Genomic DNA, 20023 nt, shown 5'->3' with positions numbered 1-20023 from the left:
TTATAAATTTCAGGATGTAGCCAAGTTTCTGTTCCTGCAATTATGTCTGGTTTCTCACATTCTAATACATTTCTAAGTCTGCTGTTTTATTACTAATGCTTTGAAAATTTATTACTAAGGTTTTAAGGTATTTTGGTATTACTTCTTTAGTAGGTTTGTTTAGTGAGGCTGTTGTATTAATTTTAGTAGATTTAGGTTTAACAGGAATGGATCTGGCTAGTGGTTGGTGAGTTTGTTTTGGGATGGTATTTAGGATGTTGTATGGGTTAGAAGTGTCCGCATCAAAGGAATCAAACAGTCCTGATGTAAACTGAAGTAACCCACATGGTACACAGTGCTACACAGTGCCATGATGTGTCTTTGTTGCCTAAGGCATAATACACAGGTGTATTCATATGGTGTACTTCAAACCATGAAGTCTTTAGTGCAATCTCTAGATTGTAAGTAAAAGCAAAGTACACAGTTGTTCAACAAATTTATTGTCATTATAAAAATTAAGCAGCTTAAAAAATATAGTACTTAGAAAATTATTTTTAGAAAAAAGTAAATATATGCTACATAAAAAGATTCAAATGAATACCAGATGTATTAAAATACTGACAAAAGTATAATTTTTTATTTCAATATAAAATTTAAAAAACACATTCACAAACTATTATGCGAACTCAATAATGAACACAAGAAATTGTATATGATTTTAAAACGGCTGAACTTATGAAAGAGTTAACAGGTATTATGAACACAGACATTCTGGTTAGCTATCTTCTGGCCACCCAAATAGCAGAAGGAGAATGACCAATGATTACTTTGGGGGAGGGGGAGCAAAAAAAACTTGCAATGGATTGCATTAACATTTAAATGCTGAGAAGGTTGGGCAAGACAGAACCTTTAAAAATACTGGTTTCTTGATGTTAATTACGACACTATAATGGATGCATTAATTACTCGTGTAACTATGACTGTACTTTATAAACTTTTTATTAAGATTTTAAAGTACTGTTAAATAATTGTAAATTTTTTTATTTATTTTACTAAAACACCACAATGTCAAAAATATACATCAAAGCATAAAAGAAATGAGAATGCTAAACATTTAATGATTAAATAAGTATAATATAAACAAGGTTACAAAGATACCTAACTCAGAATTGGCCCCCTAAATGGTTCATAAGGCAGGTAAAAAGGAATGTACCAGTAATAACATTTTCAGCATGAATATCTATCAGAAGACATGAGGTACAAACTATCAACAACCACAACCCTATCTCCATCCAGACAAAAAGAAGAGATGTGTGCATTTAAAAAAAAATTGCCAATACCATTGTGTGCATTTCAAAAAGAGTTGCCAATACCATTATATTGTTAGGGCAGATTGACAACATGATACTACTGTATACAGAGGCAAATTAATGTTGTTTTTATTATTACATTGTCAATATTCATATGAATTCAATGAATTGATTGTTTTGAATATATGGTTCAGTGTAAAACTGCTAAAAATACTTTTTAAAAGCAAAACTTTTATTGAGTGAAATTGTATAAATTATTTTGAATCACTTGTTATTAATTTGTAATATATCTAGACTAACAACAAATAAATTTTTGTGATTGGAAATATTTATATGAATTGTTTTTAATTTGTGCAACTTTCAAGCTTATAGCATGCTCGTGGTCCAATAACATTTGTGGGCCAGTGGGTGAGGGGGATCTGGGAGGTTTCTGTGCTGCCTTTTCAAAGGATATTTTATTTAAAAAATTGCTCAAGTCTGAAAAGCCTCCATGATGGAAGGCTGGCGTGTTAGCCACCAAAGTATTCAAGGACTCACAAAAAATAAAAGGTTTTATAGTCTTATAAAGGTTTTAATTTTTTAGCGAAAGACCAAGGCTTATCTCCCATTAGCTTATTAAAAAAAATTAATTAGGACTAATTGATTAAATAATAGGTGAATTTTGTATTTATTCAATAGTTTTCTTTGACTATTAATAATTTTGCAAAGTTTCAACATGATCCAAGAATTGAAAGAGGGAGAAATAATGTGTTAAAGATTCCACCCAGAGATAACATACGCTTTGTAATAAGTACATTAAAGATACCATACATTCTTATAAAAAAAAAGATATAAAGCATAATAATTAAACATAAACATAAGATAGTGAAATAATAGTCAAATCTTAATATATCAAATTCCACAGTTAGTTTATATGTATTCCAGCATGAGTTGAATAACATTAAGGCTCTACTTTATTTAGCTTATTTTTTATGAGGAAATAAGGCTATTTTATTTGATTTCAGGTGAAAATAAGATCAAAATAATGGTTTTATCTATTTTATAATAGCTAAACTCTTGGTTAAATTCTCTGATACTTAACTCTCCCTACACATAGATATGTTTAGGAGTGTCTGTAATTTATAACATGAGATAAGACAATCAATACAAATAAAAAATGTATCAATAATGTTGGAATAAATTACAGTCTTTTCTCTAATGTATATAAGGAATATATTCTATAAAAGGCTTAAGGGATAAAAAGGATATGCACTCTACACCATTCAACATGTCCCCAGGGCTAGCAAAGACCTTATTTCAGGGAGCAATACCAGGAAAAGAAGAAGAGGCAGACAGAGAAAGCGATGAGAAGGCAACTTAAAAGAATGGACAGGTCTGTCATTGAAAGAAATCCTATCCAAGGCAAAAAACAGAGCAATGGAGTTGATCAATAGTTCTTGTTCTCCAACGTTCAACAGACTAAGGGAAAGGTGAAGGTGATGTTTGGGTTATTAGCTAAAAGTACAAATGTTGATCAAATCAATAAGAAGGCAAATGTATCAAAGTAATCTTTTAAAAATCAGTTACAATAAAGTAATATTAAAGGAATGATTAAAAAGTATAAATAAAACTGCCATGGCACAGAGAAATTGTCTATCAAGTACCAGTAAGTCACAAATATTTTGGAATGCATTAATAAGCTTCTAAAAAAATATTTTTTATACAATGACTTATTAAAAGTGATAATGCATGATCATTAATGCAATCGATAAAATATTAAATAAGGAATGAACATGAACCAGCACTATAGTGAAATATCTTTCTGTTTGTAGTGCAAAAATAATATAATTTTTAAAAAGTGTAAATAGTACAGTATAATTATAAAATATGGAATATTATTTCTAAAAAAATATTAAACTATTTTATACATGTATTTCTTAAAACCTTTTAGCAACTGGACATTTATGCCAAATGAGGTATAACAAAATTTCAAAAGCATAAAAAATGTATACATCTTGCTAATGTAAAATCTAAGATGTTGCAATTTTTTAATTTTTTTTCTTTATTTTCTGTAACACCTTGTGACTAATTTTTCTAAGTATGAGTCAATCATGCCAGTCCATTAAGGCATCAGTAACATGATCTTCCCAAGCATCTTGCAACTCATCATCATTTAGTTCCTTTAAAAAAAAAGAAATAATCTTTGTTAAAGAAGCAACATCTTTAAATTGAAAACCAAGAACATTAACACAAAAATATTATATAAAAAATTGATCTCTTAATTGAATATCACATTAAGCTAATGGGACATGTCTTTGGACAAAATGAAACATGCTTCCCAAAGACAGCAATAACACAGAGGCCAAATAGAGCAAATCATTAACAGAGCTTTCCTCATATAAAATGGCATCACACCTTCATGGAAGCCCTAAAAGAAATGGACACCAGTTGGGAAATAATAGAAGAAGTATTTGATATTCGTTTTATTACAGCAAAACTAATAACAATAAAAAAGAACTGGGCAAGTAGCTAGTGGTAATAAAGCAGGACATTTAGTTGGGAACAGTTATGTTCCAGTTTAGCATACTTAACCTTTATTTCATCTAGTTAAAAAATTACAGCCAATCTAACTCTTTTTCTTTTCTTGCATTTATCTTAAGGTTTCCCTATCCCTCACATTTCTCCACATCACTTTTTCTTCTTTGTCTACATTAATGTATTTAATGGCTAAAAGAATGTAAATTTGATCTTAAAAATCAAAATGTAAACAAGGAGTAGACTACTGTGTTTATAAGTTATTGTGAAAATACCCAATAGAAATTCATTTTTAAGGATCTTGATTAAGTCTGAGACCCTACACATTTCTGTAAATTTAAGAAATGTTCTGTTCCAACTTACTCCCCCCCCTCCCCAAAGCTAGGGCAAATAAATATGATACTGGTAGTAATTTAAAAACGTAGCTTGGCAAAAAAAAAAAAAAAAAAAAAAAGAAAGCCATCAGTAAATATATTTCCAATCGATTGGATTCCTTGATTACCTAACTACTATAAAAAAAATTCAAACTAAAACACTATGGCCATATTATTAAGTCTTCGGGCTTGCAAAAAACTTCCTTCAGAGAAACACTACCAGGAAAAAAGAAGAAGAGGCAGACAGAGACAGCAATGGGAAGACCAAATAAAAGAATTGACAGGTTTTCCATTGAAAGAGCTTCTATCCAGGTAAAAAGACAGAAGAATGGAGAAAGACAGTCGACAAATCTTGTGTGGTGCCCCAAGAGTCAAATAGATTTAAGGGATAGGTGAAGGTGAAATATATTTATTTAATATAATATAGTATGCGTAGATTGTTTTGTTAGAGAATTTGGTTGTAAATTTATTTTCTTAATGATTTAAGCTCACAAGCAACAGCAGTTCTTCTTTAAATGATTGTTCTATGGATTTGATGCAGGGGAATAAAAGTAACGTCTGTATTATATAAGAAGAAGAAGATAAAGCACATCCCCTCTTGTAACATGAGGCATGTCATCAAACCTAACAGTTTTTAGCACCAAAATGATTGCTTCCCATTGCAGTAATATTTATTCTAATTGAATGTGCTAGGCATTATTTTTATAGGCTCACAGATACTCTTAAGATTAATACAATGTTTGAAAAAAATAAGCATTGACAGTATTTATTTTTAAGGTGTGTGAATTAGAAAAAAAAAATACCCAACAGTTATACTAAGGATTTTTTTTTTATCTAGAAAACTTTTTAAGTTCACTTGATGTTAAGGCACTATTAGTTACATGTTTCTAATGTTTTTTCAGAAACGAAGATTAATACATCCTAGCCCTATATTCCAACATTCCAGCATCCCAGGACTATTAAGATGACAGTCCAGAGCCCATACCACACCACCAGGCAGCCAATAGTAATAAACAACATAAAGGATTACAATGTGCTATTAGTGTTTTTACCTGATTAGTGTCCAATTTTCTTTTGAGGTTAATTATCTTACTCACACCACTAAGTTGTGGAAAGTTTCTTTGATGGTCATAATTTAAAGCTCTGAAACTTGAACTTTTCTCTTTCATGAGATATTTTCCAGACATTGGAACATCTTGCACAACATCATCAGGAGGTTCCTGAGGAATACCATATGCTTTGGGGCCAGAGAAACTGAAACCAATGAAAAAGTAGGTTTCTTTCTGCCAAAGACTTTTTTTCACAGTATATGATGTGGGGATAGTTAAATATAGTGTATTGTTATCCTTAGTGATTTTTACACTCACTTTTTTACCTCCAATTTCAACAGTTCCAGAATATAAAACCAGATATTTTCTCATTTCTGGGTGGTCCCAGTTATCTCGTCCATCCATAGGAAATGTATCAGAATGGACAAGGTCCATAAGAAGATTATTTTTTGCTAGATAAAATAATGTCTTAGCTTCTGCATCTCTGAACTTTTCAGCATAAGCTTTTCGCCACTTTTCACATGTTTCTTCTAATTTCTTTAAAGTGCATGTTAAAAAAGCATTCCTCTTTTCTGAGGGAAAATGAAACATAACAAAGTACATGTATGGCTCTACATAAGGCCTTTTTTCATTAGGCTGTTTGCATTCCAATAATTTTTTTGTCCAATCTAAGACTTGGGAATAGGAAAGGTTTTCACAAATACTTGTCGTAAGCCCCTGCACAACTATTAATGTGACTGCATTAAGCATTGCCAAAAGATAATCAAACTCACAGCATTCAGAGGCTAGATTAGGTAACATTATGTTGTAAATGGTTTTCAAATTTTTGCCTAATTGAGTGTCACTATCGACATCATTCTCTATGGCCTCTGCACGGAAGCGAAGAAGAAGATTAAGTGACATGGCTCCGTGTTTTAAAGCTATTCTCCATCTGTGCAAACTGGCTTTAGGTTCAGGCAACTTTTTTATATATGAGAAATCTTTAGGGGCACCAAAATAATCATGAAATTTAAACATTAATGAAACTAAAGTTTGCAGCTCTCTGCCAAATGTTCCAGAATAAACAGCAACATCAAACTGAGCATCCTCTCGAACTTGCAAGTATTGTTCATCTAACACTCGAAGGGTATTCATGCAGTTGTCTTCCAGCTCACTAAGAAAAGCCTTTTCATCTGAATTTAGAAATCTGAAACAATTTTCACTGAAATCTTTGTTTGCTAAACATTTCATCAAATGGTTGCGATTTTTGAAACACTGACACCTCTCTAATAAACGAAGGAACATAATTTGTGTTTTTAATTCTCCAAAATACCCAGCTACATTATTTTCATTTATGTCAAAAGGATTTTCTTCTGTTAATTCTTGTACTTTTTTAAAATAAAAAATAGCTTTTTTTGCTAAAATAATAAGTCTTTTAACAAAGTTATTTTCATGTCTTTTATTTATATCCATTGTTCTTTTAGTTTTTTCAGTTTCATCCATAAGTTGTGCTTTGTATACTTGTCCAAAAGTATCCCAAAGAAATGCACATTTTGGCTTTAATTCTGTTGCTTTTTGAGCATATGATTCTGCTTTGTCCCAGTTTTTCAGATAATAATAAAACCTTGCAATTTGTTGAGCTATAAAAGGGTCAAGGTTTCTTTCAAAAAAGTCACATAAAAGCTTAATGGACACTTCATCACCACTGTCTTTGTTAACTTGAGTAATGAATGGTGAAAACATTTCTTTCTTTCCATCATTTTGATTGAATTCCCTTCTTTTCATGATGTCCCGAACAATATTTTCAAGATGCATAAAATCTTCTGTGTCATGGTCAAATATTATGCTATTGATAAGACTCAGCATTATGTCACTTAGGCTATTTTTATCTGTGATCAAGTTATCAAGCAGACTGTCAGCTACAAGCCTGTGAAGCACTCGAAGTGATATCCTTGCATCACTTGCCCCAGTTTTTTTTTGTGGTGATATAGACAATAACACCTGAACTGCTTGACTCAAATTAGCCTCCCAATTAGTACCTCTTTTTAATGTTTCTGGTGCCTTTATGTTGATTTCAAATCTATTCCTAAAAACTGCATCAAAACAAGAAACAGGGATAGATCTAAATTGTGGATCAAATTTATTAAGAAGTGCTATATAAGACAGTAAAGTTCTTTCTTTTTCATCCTTGACACCTTTAATAAAGTCTTTAACAGATTTATGAATATACTCTGGCCTAAAATCATTTTTGAGTATGTTAAATGAGATCAAATATTTTGGGTCAATGTTTTCTTTGTTTTTCTCATATTCTGAAGTTAGTTGTTTGTGTTTCTTACCAAAGATTTTTTGTTCTTGTTTAGTTAATTTTTGTTCTAACAACATCTGATGGTCCAATATTTGCTGAGGTAGAGAAGCTTTCCTTATACAAAACAGCATTGTGAAAAATACTTTACTGATGTCTGAGTTCTCTCTATTTAAATGTTTACACTTAAGTTCCAAATTTTGTTTTAGTTGTCTGTATTTGTCTTCATCTTCATTATCAACTAAAATTAAAACAGGCTTTGGGGATGAGCTTGGTTCATTAAAATTCCTTATTTCTATCAACTGTTGAATGGTATCTTCTGTTATTCTTCTTGTCACACAACAACGGTACTGCTTACGCAATTCCCAAAGAACAAATTTAGCAGAAGTTGTTGCTCCTGAACCAGGATGGTGAAAGATTATAACTGTAGACACTTTGCTTTCTGCTTCTTCAGTCAATGCTTCTTTGACTAGATTTGACAGTTTTATATGATGTGACCTTTGTAATACTTGACCTTCAAACCAAAAGTTCAGCCAATCGACGGACTCACCTTTATAAAATTTTTCCAAGACTTTTTTACTTATATCTTCACTAACTTCTGGGTCAGATGAGGACAGAAGTTCAATGTCACACCAACTTTTCAATTTTTTTTCTGGAATAGGTTTGGTAAAGGATCCAACAGCCTGAGGAAGTATACAACCATGCGCATCAGCATGAGTTGTGACCTGTTCAATGGTATCATTGATCTGTTCCCATGTCATGCCAACTACAAACCTGTCTGATGCATCTTTCTCATCCACTTTTTTTCTTTGAATCATTTCCTTTTTCCACATTTTGGCAATATGTTCTGTTTCAGCATAAACTACCCATTGGTTGGGAAATGACGTTAGGACTTCTTCACAACCTTCCAGCATTGTTTCATAATCTTTAGAAAAGAGACATATTATAATCAATATACGGTCTGCACTTCGATTTTTTTCAAAGTGTTTTAATGCTTTCTGAAAAGCTGCTCGAATCTGTTTGTTCCATTCTGTTGGACTTAGAGGCTTAATAGAAGAAGGTTCATAGCCATTACAAAAAACCCAAGGAATTTTATCAGTATCTATGTTGTCAATAAATTTACTATTTTCCGGATTGGAAAAGTTATCCAATGTAAGAACTGTCATTAGTTCCCCAAGAAGGGTATTATAACAATGATAAATTCCTTTTGAAGAGCCAGTTGAGTCAAAATCAAATATGACATCAGTGTCTAAGTGTTTAATGAACATCATGTTTTTTAAAATATAGTTTTTGTCCATTTTAGCATCCACAGTACTCAGCAATATAAATGGGTAAATGACATCATCAAGTTTCTCTCTGCCACCTGTTAGAAGGTTGAGCAGCTTTTGTCTTCGATTTTCTGGCCGATTTAATTGCACAGTTTCTTCCTCAGCTTTTCTTAATTTTGCTGCTATTTCAACTTGAGTGAAAAACTCATCAAGCTTATCATGGTAAACCAATGTTGGATCTCCATGCTCATCAAACGTAAAATAACCACATTTTCTACTCTTCTTAGCTGACGCAGGCAGGTATGAAAGATTTTTTAACTTAGTTCTTACTTTAGTGTTTTGAACACATCCACTTGTTGCCACTACATCTACCTCTATAACAAACTTTCCAGTGCTATTGAAGCTTGAATCAAACACTGGTATAAAAGCAGGTGGTCTCGTGGTAGCATTAACAAGATGTTTTAAATTTACTTCTGGAAAAGCTCTGTCAATATAATAGCTCAAACTATTAATGACCTCCTCTTTTTGAACAGGAAGGCCTTTAATAAAACCAGTTTCAGGATCTATTCCAAAGTAAACAGTACCATCCTGACTATTGTTGAGACAAGCTGAAGTGAACTGTATGACTTTAGAAGACAACATTTGTAAAGCTGACTCTTCAGATTCCTGAAAATCAGCCTCTTCCAGTAAACAAAAATAGGGAAGTGGCAACAATTTTCTTTTTACTTGAGATTTCTTGATATCAATTATCCGTCCCTGTATGTAGTTAAAATTGTCATGTACATCGGTATTGAAGTCCCTGTGTTTTTCAGGTACACTGTTTAGATTAATATTTTGATCCAGCGATAATTGATGAGTTGGATCTTCTGAATTAAGTGTTGAAATCAGATTTCTTAAGATTGACAAAGCTCCATAAGATGCTGATGGACAGATTTCCTTGATGTTACTGTCAGTCAAAGAAATAAATATTTCTCCTGTTATCTGTTGCTCCTCAAAGACAGTTGGTATATCTGACTTAATGCGTTTTTTTTCAAAATAGCTTCTCAAAAAATTTTTTAATTCTTCTGGGTCATATTTTGAGATTTTCAAAGAATCTGCAATTAAAAAATATTGTCTTTTTTAAAAAAATCACATAATAAAATTAAAGGCAAAGCATTAATACATAAAAAAAAACAAAAAAAAAACACAGTAATTTATTAAAATAGTTTCAAACTTTGCTCTGTTAAAACTTTGTTATAGTATAAAGAAAAGTAAGATAGTAATGATTTATTAATGTCATCAATTAAATATACATACTAGACATATTTTACCTGCGACCCGCTGGTCTTTATATTATTGTATTACTGTCGATATAGTCACTGAGAGTGTTTTAAAAAACAATTAAACGAAATAATAATGTAATAAATAAAGCGTAATGTAATAATGTAAAAAATAGTATGAATGATTAAGCTATCAAATCAAAATAGCTAATCTACTTAAATCCATATTTTTTCAAATTAAAACATTTGCTTGTAGGCCTACATATATTTGATTAAAATTTGAAATGAATAGACTTAATTTTGTATGTTCATGTATTTAAGTATAAAGTAGATCTTGAGGTAGACATAGATCTAGATCTAGACTAATCTAGCTTTAAAAATTGGCTTTTATAGAAATCATTCTGTACTGTGTGAAGGCTTTGCTCTGCACATATGTGACCTTTTTTCATGAATGAATATAGGCCTATCTCAACACGGCTACACAGCTTTAGCGAACAGCGAACGAAAGTATTAAAAATGCGTTACAAAAACAAATTTGAATGTTAATTTGATCAAAATATGAAATGAATGGACTATAATTAGTATGTTCATGTGTTAAAGCATAAAACACTGAACCTGAATCTTCAAATACAAAAACAAAATTTAATAAAATACTCTGAAAGACACAAAGATAAAGGCACATTCCTCGTCCCATATGCTAGGACAAATTTATACAAATACTCCTTCTTCCCTAGTGCTATTAGAGCATGGAATGGGTTGCCTGAGCTAACCAGGAAAACCAGTGACTTGGCAGAATTTAAGTCATTGGTTAATATGCATGACTGAATGCATGACGCGTAGGACGTAATCATCTTCTTTTTTGAAGTAACGTCTGTATTATATATAAGATAAGATAAGATAACTATCTTTGCGAAAAGAAGTTTTATCATCTTAGAGTTGAATAAGTGTTTTAGACCTAGGAATAGACTCAGTAGAGAGATGTGTTAACGTGTAACCATTCGGTAATGTGTAATGAAAGAATGTGCATCGGGATATTTAAATTCGCAGAAATAAATAACAAATTAATAAAAAAATGCTTTTGAAAAAACAAATTTGAAGGTTAATTTTATTAAATAATGAAATCAATAGACTATATTTTGTATTTTCATGTGTCAAAAAAAAAAAAATAAGTGCAAAGTTTAGTTTTTAAAATTAGATCTAGATCTAAATCCTTTCGATCTTTTCTCATGTCAACATTGTAAACATGGCCTAGATCCATAAAATACTATAGCTGTAATAGAGTTGGTCTTTTTTTTTTTTTGAGGGTCTTTAGTTTGTTTTAGGGCCACAATACATACACTACGGTCTAAGTTAGTACCCAAGGAATTAACATTTCTGCCAAGTTTTATCAAGATTGGTCAAACGGTTTTGATTTCTATACGGGGCCGGGGACATAAGCCTACATTATACATACATACGCCTCACATTCTACTTTATATATTAGATAGGCCTATATATATATATATATATATATATATATATTATATATATATATATATATATACATTGACTCTTGATTCTTTTGTTTTCATCTTAAATCTATTTTAACAAAATGTTTAATTTTGTCCTGATTTTCCAAAATGTCATAAACAGTAGGTCACCTGATGGCATCAGTGATGCTATAAATCAAATAAATAGCAGTGGGAGTTTCAATGCAGTCATACCTGTTAATAATTTCCCTTTTTTTTTATAGGATGAGATAATGTTTCATGCTTACATTCTGCAATTTTGCTTGCTATCATAAAGAAGTAACAAAACTTCAACATTAACAAAAGGCAGATGAACAATCAAATAGTAATCACAGAAAGACACTTGAAAACATGGCAACATTTAACACAGCAAGAAACAAATGAAAAAAGATGAGGTACGTATGTGATGCATACTCGTCAGCAAGTCAGATTACTGAGAGTGTCGAATTAAAAAATGTTGGACTACCAAATGTAAACAGCAAACTTTGAATTTTTTTTTCTGCATGAGATATTATTTTTATCTTAATGTATCTGGGAATTGCAGCACAAATCAAACACATACAGTCCCTTATGTTTGTATTTTTCCTGAACAATAAACCAATGAAAATGTTTTTGTGTTCAATCAAGTTAACACACATATGGACACAATAAAACATCGCTTGTATTCTTTACACTGGCTCTTTAAATGATTGATATACAATTTTTGACACTTATTTTATAACTAACTTTGTATCTTTAATCATTAGGAAAATGTTAATTTTCACTTACAGGTTTAGCTGTACTTTTTAAACTACGTTACCTGCAGATTCTAGAGTTGATATTGTCTCTTTTTCTGTTACATCTTTTAATGTATTAGGCTTTTGTTCTATCTGTACATTTGCGGTATCTTTTTTCACATCAACAGTCTTATTAAATTGTTCCACTGTAATCAAATCTTTGACAAATCTTTTAAAAGTTATTAAGGGCATCTTCATGAATAGTTTAAATAAATTAATCCAAACATTAAAGACCAACTGAAGAGGTTTTTTTCGAAATTGAGATAGCGATTGATTCAGACAGTAGATAGCATCAAAGTTAGTTCCTAAAATTTTTAGATTTTAGAAAAGCGTATTTATATTAGAAAAAGTAATTTGAAAGTGTAAAAAATAACGAGATTTGAAAATCAGCTTCAATGGCCGAAACCGGAAGTGACGTATTGTAATGGACTGAGAAAATGTAAATAAAAATAGACATGGCTGGATACGTTATTGATAGCGATTCAGATGATAAACTTATCTAAATCTAGCTGTCCAACAATTTTAAATGATACTTATCATGGGATGCACCAAAATGCCATGAAGAGAACTCTTCTACTTTTTCAAAATATATTCTAGAGCAGACTATTGAATTAATATAATTATAGATAGATTATAATAATAGGACTAGTCACTAGATCTACTACTCAGATCTAGACTCTAGACCTAGTCTACTCTAGTAGTAGTCTCTAGTAAGTGAACAATAATAATAATGGTCAATAAATGTCCTCAGATGGCTCTATGACGTTTCAGTAGTCCAACAATTAGTGAGCCAGTCTTGCTCTCTGTCAGTTTCAAGATTGCTATAACCAAAGGGAAGTGACCAGGTAACATTTATTGTAGGGGATATTTGTTTTCTTTAGCAATTCCTACTGTCCAATTGTGTACATCCTATGGGAGTATCTTACCTGTCCCAAGCCCAGATAAAGGAGGACAGGTGATGTAAGGCTAGCAACCTTACATCACTAAACTATGGCTTATTGCTAACTGCAATTACATCAAGCCAACTAGAAGTTGGCCAAGAAAGTTCCTCTTTGGCAACCTGGATAATGTCAGTCTTCAGCAAAACCTAGAATAATGAAATGACCTAGGAGCAGATGAAAGCTGCTCAGAAATAATTCGGTGAAGAGGTGTGATTACAGCCCTATGCTCCCCTGGGAGTACACAGTAAATAAATTGTCAGTGAGAGAGAACTGCCCAATCCCTGTCCAGAACCCCATTTCTCCAACCTTCTAATATGGGTTTAATCTTTTGAGCTGAAGAATATGTCACTAAACTAAATAATGCCTAGCAGTATAACAAACTGTACAATAGAATGATAACAAAGATGAGCATAATAAAACTTACTAGATTTAAATTTTGTAAAAAGAAATAGATTTTCTTCTAAATTATGTTTGACCTTAACTTTCTCTACTACAATAAAAATGCTTTAGACTGTAGCTTGTCAAAAACTAGTTATTGCTCCATAATCAAAAGGTAAAAAAGGAAAGATGGAAAAGAAAAACTTGTTTAAAGGATACAACACTTTTTTTTTACATGATGGCACAAGCTCTGGTATGACAGTTACTGTTGCAAAGACTTGGCCAATAAAATCAGACAACTTTTCTTTTTTCCAGTTATATCCACCATGACATTTTACATTTTGTTGAAGTGTTTCAATGATGTCTATCAATTTAGTTTTTCCAGGCTGGTTTACATAGTGTCGTAAAAGAACTTTACGCACAGGCTCTTCTAATTCTGTTGGATCTCCTTGAAAATTAAAATGTTAGCAAAATTTTATGGGCATAAATATTGTACTGGTTCAAATCTTCCTGATGGACTTTAGTCTTAAATATCAACTACTATTTTACTTTCAATTACCAACAAACGCCTACATATACACTCAAAGCACAGATAAAAGACAAAGAAAACAATGAAAATTCCTTTTTTAGTCTTTGAGGGGAAATTATTTTACTTACACTCAGGCTTGAACAATAATTATCATAGTTGGGACTACTAACATGGAAATCATTGCTTAAAAGTCACTAATTTTAAGTTACTGAATTTAGAAGTTAGGGCAATGTTTCTCAAACTGTGGGGCACACCAACCTTGTCCTCTCAAAGAGGGCATAACATTTTCGCAAGGGGGGGTGTGGAACTTGTCAATTTATTTTTCAAGGGGAAAAATGTTTCTATTTTTATTGTAATTATCAATGCATGCATGGGGGTGGGGGGCGCCATCAGTAAAAGTTTGAGAATCATTGAGTTAGACCATTTAAAATAACCAGGACAACCAGGCAATTTATATTTTATTCTCATATCACTAAGAAATTACCTTTAGTTACGAATTGAGAGTTGGATGTTACTGGAGTCTTTTCCAAAGCCTCAACAATATGACTGTAGCAATCATCTTTTTTAAGAGCTTCTAAAAATTTTCTAGTAATTAAAAAAGAAGAATAGAAGTTTAATAAAGGTCTAGAAAAAAATAAGTAATAATAGTCATTTTTCTATGAACAAGATCCCCTTGAATTTTTACTAGAAAAAAAAAAAAAAACCCTGGTAAAGCAAAATAAAAAATATTCACTAGAACCCTAAACCCTCCTTAACTCAATTTTCTTCTTTAACCATCACAAAAACAAAAAAAATAATAAAAAAAAAAATGTCCAAAGCAGCTGCATGAGATGTGCACAAGTTTTGATTCATGTTTCTACGTAATGAGTAAACTACATCATAATATGTTTATTTTATTTTCATACCACTTTCTGTTATATTCGGCTCACTTTAAAGTAAATTTTTACCTGCACAGATTACAGTTAAAAAATAATGTTATAATTACTCAAAAGCATTCACAGGTGCTGGCTTGTTTCTCAAAATTTGCAAAAGTTTCTCCATTTTTTTGCAAGTGGTTTTTCCTTTGGTAATATTCTCATTGTCCTCATGAGAAAAAACTTTATTCTAGAACAAAAATAATGCAAAGTACCATAACATACACGTATATGTTTATATTTGTAATACAATGCAATACAATAGAATACAGTAGAGTAAGTACAATATATACAACATGTAAATAAAGACTTCCTAAAATCAGAAGACTACACTGTACAACAAAGTTATGACTTTTTCAAATTTAACACCGTCATGGTCAATAATGAACTATGCCTAAATACCTCTAACAGCCAGATTACTATAAAAAAATTAATTACCAATTATCACAGCAATAATGGCCTAAAAAATCTAATAAAGGTTTTTGCCCTAAATTTTTTGTCAAAGACTTTCTCTATATGCTTTTAATATAATTTATTAATACCTCAAACAGAATGTTTGAAATGTCTTCAGCCTGAACATCATTCAATAAAGTTGTCCAGTTTTTCTGAATAATTTCCCAGTGAGTTGCTTTCATTTTGATTTAGCTTCTAGAAAAATGATAAAATAAAGATTAAATTAGCACAATTTAAGCATGGCTAACAAAAGTTCCATAAATGAGTGTTTCTAAATTACTTAAATGATTTAAACCTGTTTGCATTTCATGTCCTTCACATGCTGGCTGCCTAGTCAGGGGAAGCATTAGAAAAAAAAAGGTTGAGAAGCACTAAACTAAAACTATGTGGTGACAGCCGTTGAAGCTTTTTGTGGTAGCTCTGAAAAGACTCCAGAAGAGATTTTCAAGGACTATTTCCAGCTGTCCTTTTCTGGGCAGATATCTTGGATGAAGTAAACAGTAAGAGAGTAATTTCAAACTAAATCATTCTTTAAAGCCTGAAAACTCTGATACTTTCTATGTAAAACAGCTCATCAGGAGAGCTTTTGTAAATCTCAACAATGGCAAACAAGAAAAACATAAAAATACTTTTAAAAAAAAACACAACAAAGCTTATACAAAGTGTAATTGTATCAATTAGTTTGGATCAGTCATGTAAATAAATCTGTGTGATTAATATTTTTACCAATTGTTTTTGTTTAGTGCTATTTCATACTTTTAGCTACGATTCTATCACTTATTTGGACCATTTGGGAAAATGGAGGAAGGGGAAAGAAAGAAAGGGATATCTGGGTGGATTTTACAGTAACTGGTTTTCTAAATCATATAAAACAAATAATTGGGAATTTAAATTTGAAATCTTCGGGCTGATGTGCTAACCACTCTGTTAATGAGAAGCTTGTATAGATATATATTGTTTATTTCGATTTAGAGTGGTGATCTATAAAGAGGAATAATTCAACTTATACCACCACTTCAGTCAAGTACAATTTCTTTCTCTTGTTCGAGATACCAAACAAAATAATTAATTACCAATAGTCAATTAACTAATTGGTCATTATTGGTTAATTGTTTTTATTAATTCTTGTGTTGTCAGGTAAAAGAAATAACTGCAAAATTTCAGCATGATCAAAGAATGGGTGTCGGAGAAATAACCTGTACAAACTTACCACACAGACAGACAGAGTGAGTTGATAAAAGCTTTGTAAAAAGTATTCTCCAATGGACCTCAGCACACATTGAAATGGAAGGAAAATTAAAAAGGTGACTAAAGGGCCAATTATGGGAGAATGAATAACAAAAACTGCTCTCTATTTGGAAAAATTAAGAAAACAATAGAGAATAGAATAAACCAAAAATGGACCAGCTCACATCCAAATTTCAAGAAAAAATTATGCCAACTACAAGCTATCCAGACACAACTAAAATATTACTTTTCGCCTCCGAACCAGACACAACATAATGAGAAGAAGATCGAAATTGCGAATAGATACATTTTATCTTTGTGGAGTGTCACCCATAATGCCCACCATGTCCTTCAAAGCTGCCTACAATTTTGAGAGGTCCAAACAAGACACTCGCCACAAAACAATCATATTGAAGAAAACTATATGAAAGCTAGAGAGCTACCAGATCTGGAAACCACTGTGCACTTCATCTCAGATACAGGACTAAATCTGAACCTTCCAACATAAAAATGACAATGCAGAAAAGAGGACAAAAAAGAAGACAATAGGCTTAATAAGTTATTGACAAAGTGATACTCTGACTTAACAGTCAGTTAAAAATTGAGCTTAAAAAGCCACTTGTTGGCATTGGATATCTAACTCACATTCTTCATAAGTGTATGCAACAAGGAGTAGATTTGCTGCTAGTAGATGCGGAAACTATTGTGCTGAAGGTGTTCAACTTTTTTTCTTTTTATACTGAGTCAATTTATGGAATTATCAGCAGTTACTAAACCACAGCAAAACTAGAAAGCTCAGCTTATTCCTGGTAAATGACAGGATGTTCCTGCTATTTCCAGCATATTCAAGACATCCTACAGCCACAAATGTTAATGAAAAATTCTGTTGAGAACTATTTGTCAGAAGTTTATTTGAGCTTTCTGCATTCGCTGATGCCAGCATAGTGTGTCAGGTAACAATTACAGCCAATGAAAAGAAAGAAACCTCTGGAGGTTTGCAGTAACTTAATTTCAACAAAAGCAAATTCTGCAAAACAGGAAAAGTGAAAGTTTTCTTTCATTGAAGGTAAAAGAACTTCTGAAAAACTGTGGGACGAAAGCTACGAAGACAAAGGCAGGGCATTTATGAAATATTCAATCTACATTGAATATTTGAAAAAAAATGGAACAGTATCTTAAGGAAAGTGGTACTGATGACATCAATGTTCAATTGAACAGTACTGAAATTTGAAATCCTTTGCAGGACAGAAAGATAACAAGTTTTTTTGATAAGCTTCATCATGAACAGTGCTATGTGTTACATAAATTTGTTGTAATGAAACTTTTTTCTCAGAGCTTCTCAAATTCAGTACTTTTGTATTCCCAGACATGTTGCCAGTGTTGCACATTGTCACTGATAAATGCACAACAGAAAAAAATGAGAAATAAAATATGCCTTGTTTCACAATTTGAAGAAAAGGGTAAAGTTGCTTAATTTACTGTACAGAAAGAAGGGGGGAAATGCAATGGTGCCTGGTGATTACATATGCCCAACCTGTGACTGCATCTGTGTATCAAGGATAGGCCTTGAATCTTTAGTCACACAAGAAGTTGCAAATGGAAAAAATTGTCTCTCGAGATATAAAATGCCACAGGTTTAATGAAATAGATATCTAGATCCAAGTCCATCTTTAAAATTTAAAGCTTACTTTGTATATTTTTTTGTCCTCCTTTGTAAATTGTGAGGCTTTGTATCCTACTTTTTGACCACCTTTGCCACCTATAAGTGACTTTTGGATAGTTAGGTGTAACCAGTGCTGCACTTTTTTAGTAAAAAAAAAAAAAAAAAAATAGGTGCCGATACTCAGTGATTAGGTGCCGGTACTCAGTAGTTTTTGTCTAACTTTTAACTACTAAAAATTAATAATATACGTTAAATTAACTTAAAATGTACAAGAAAAGTAATTTTTTTTTCAAAAAGGTGCCGGTGCATACCATCGCAAAACAAAGTGTAACATAATCCCTAGGCTATATGTATGATACTATGTGTTTAGGAGTGTTAAATAATATTTAAAAAAAAAGTATATAAATTAAATCAAAAATATAAATATATTATTATATATAGCCTACCTATCTTAGACTATCTATCATAATTTATAATACTAATAGTATAGTCTATATATAGAATAGATATACCAAGCGTTCGTGTCACTTACTCTGTAAAATCATTTAGATTTTGGACGATTTTGCATTTTTGCTTCATAATCTAAGCTCATAGATTGATGATTGAAATTATTTGGTTTCACTTTCAATAGCTATGCGAAATTCCCGGATGTTGACAGTTTTACAATTGCGGGAAACCTGAGCGGCCATTTTTAATTTTTTTTTACTTTGAAAATTAGTGACAATGACTTTTTGCTTAATTAGTAAATAAAAAATGTTATTTAGGAATCCATATCGATTTTTTAGGTTTAAAATATACATTTTTAAATTAAAAAACTAAAAAAAAAAAAAAATAATAATTTAATGTAAATTTTTTTGGGGTTGAACTTGAGTGATAAAAATAGTTATTATTTGCAGAACTATTACAAGACTCGTATTGCTTCATTTACAAAAAAATATTGTATTTCGTGTAGATAATCCATTTTAACATAGTTCTAAATCATCTACATTGCTTTGTATGTCCAAGGTTTTTTTTTTCTCTTCATTTATGTGAGGTACCCAAAGTTCATTAATGTTAATATGGCGGCCAATGTGACTGACCTTGAATTTTTGCATTTACGTACACATCTTTGAATGAACAAATTGACACATTTTGTTCTATCATTATTTTTGTGTGTAGTATATGCATTTTTCTGTTACTTCTACATAAGATTTGAAATCTCTAGGCCCAAGGATTTTTAATAATAGCATTTCTGTCCTGCATGTAGTATCTACATTGCGAAAACAAAATAAGTTTCTAATTACAGTCACGTGACTACAGTGCACTAATTTGGCCTATTTTTTACTGTAGTCAGGTGTAAACAATAAAACATCTTCGTAATGAAAATGTTCTCTGGAATTCTAGATCTAGATTATAAGTATAGATTCTTCAGCCAGATCTACCTTAAGTGATAAGTAATAATCTATTGATTGCTCAAATGACTGCACAAATGTAGATTATAGATCTAATTTGTAGACTAATTAAATTTTAATTTATAAATCATAAATTGACATAGATCTAGATCTAATTAAATCTAATTATAATCATAGCTAGATGATAACTTCTTTTAACTAGATCTAGA

The 20023-nt window shown here is 31.3% G+C and overlaps 1 protein-coding gene across 1 annotated transcript; it reads right to left on the bottom strand.

Moving 5' to 3' along the window:
* Positions 1-3332: 3332 nt before the first annotated feature.
* Positions 3333-19052, bottom strand: LOC106055689 (sterile alpha motif domain-containing protein 9-like). The gene is made up of 8 exons (XM_056012406.1): positions 18956-19052; positions 15623-15728; positions 15152-15270; positions 14651-14751; positions 13857-14085; positions 12342-12487; positions 5230-9869; positions 3333-3448 (listed from the first exon to the last, which is right to left on the bottom strand). Exons 2-8 carry the CDS (start codon positions 15713-15715, stop codon positions 3374-3376), a joined length of 5403 nt encoding a protein of 1800 aa, XP_055868381.1. The 5' UTR covers positions 15716-15728; positions 18956-19052; the 3' UTR covers positions 3333-3373.
* Positions 19053-20023: the final 971 nt, after the last annotated feature.

The sequence above is a fragment of the Biomphalaria glabrata genome, chromosome 15, assembly GCF_947242115.1.
Source record: "Biomphalaria glabrata chromosome 15, xgBioGlab47.1, whole genome shotgun sequence".
Taxonomy (NCBI): domain Eukaryota; kingdom Metazoa; phylum Mollusca; class Gastropoda; family Planorbidae; genus Biomphalaria; species Biomphalaria glabrata.
Note: the sequence above shows the minus strand (reverse complement) of the source record. Positions and strands in the feature narration are given on the sequence as shown.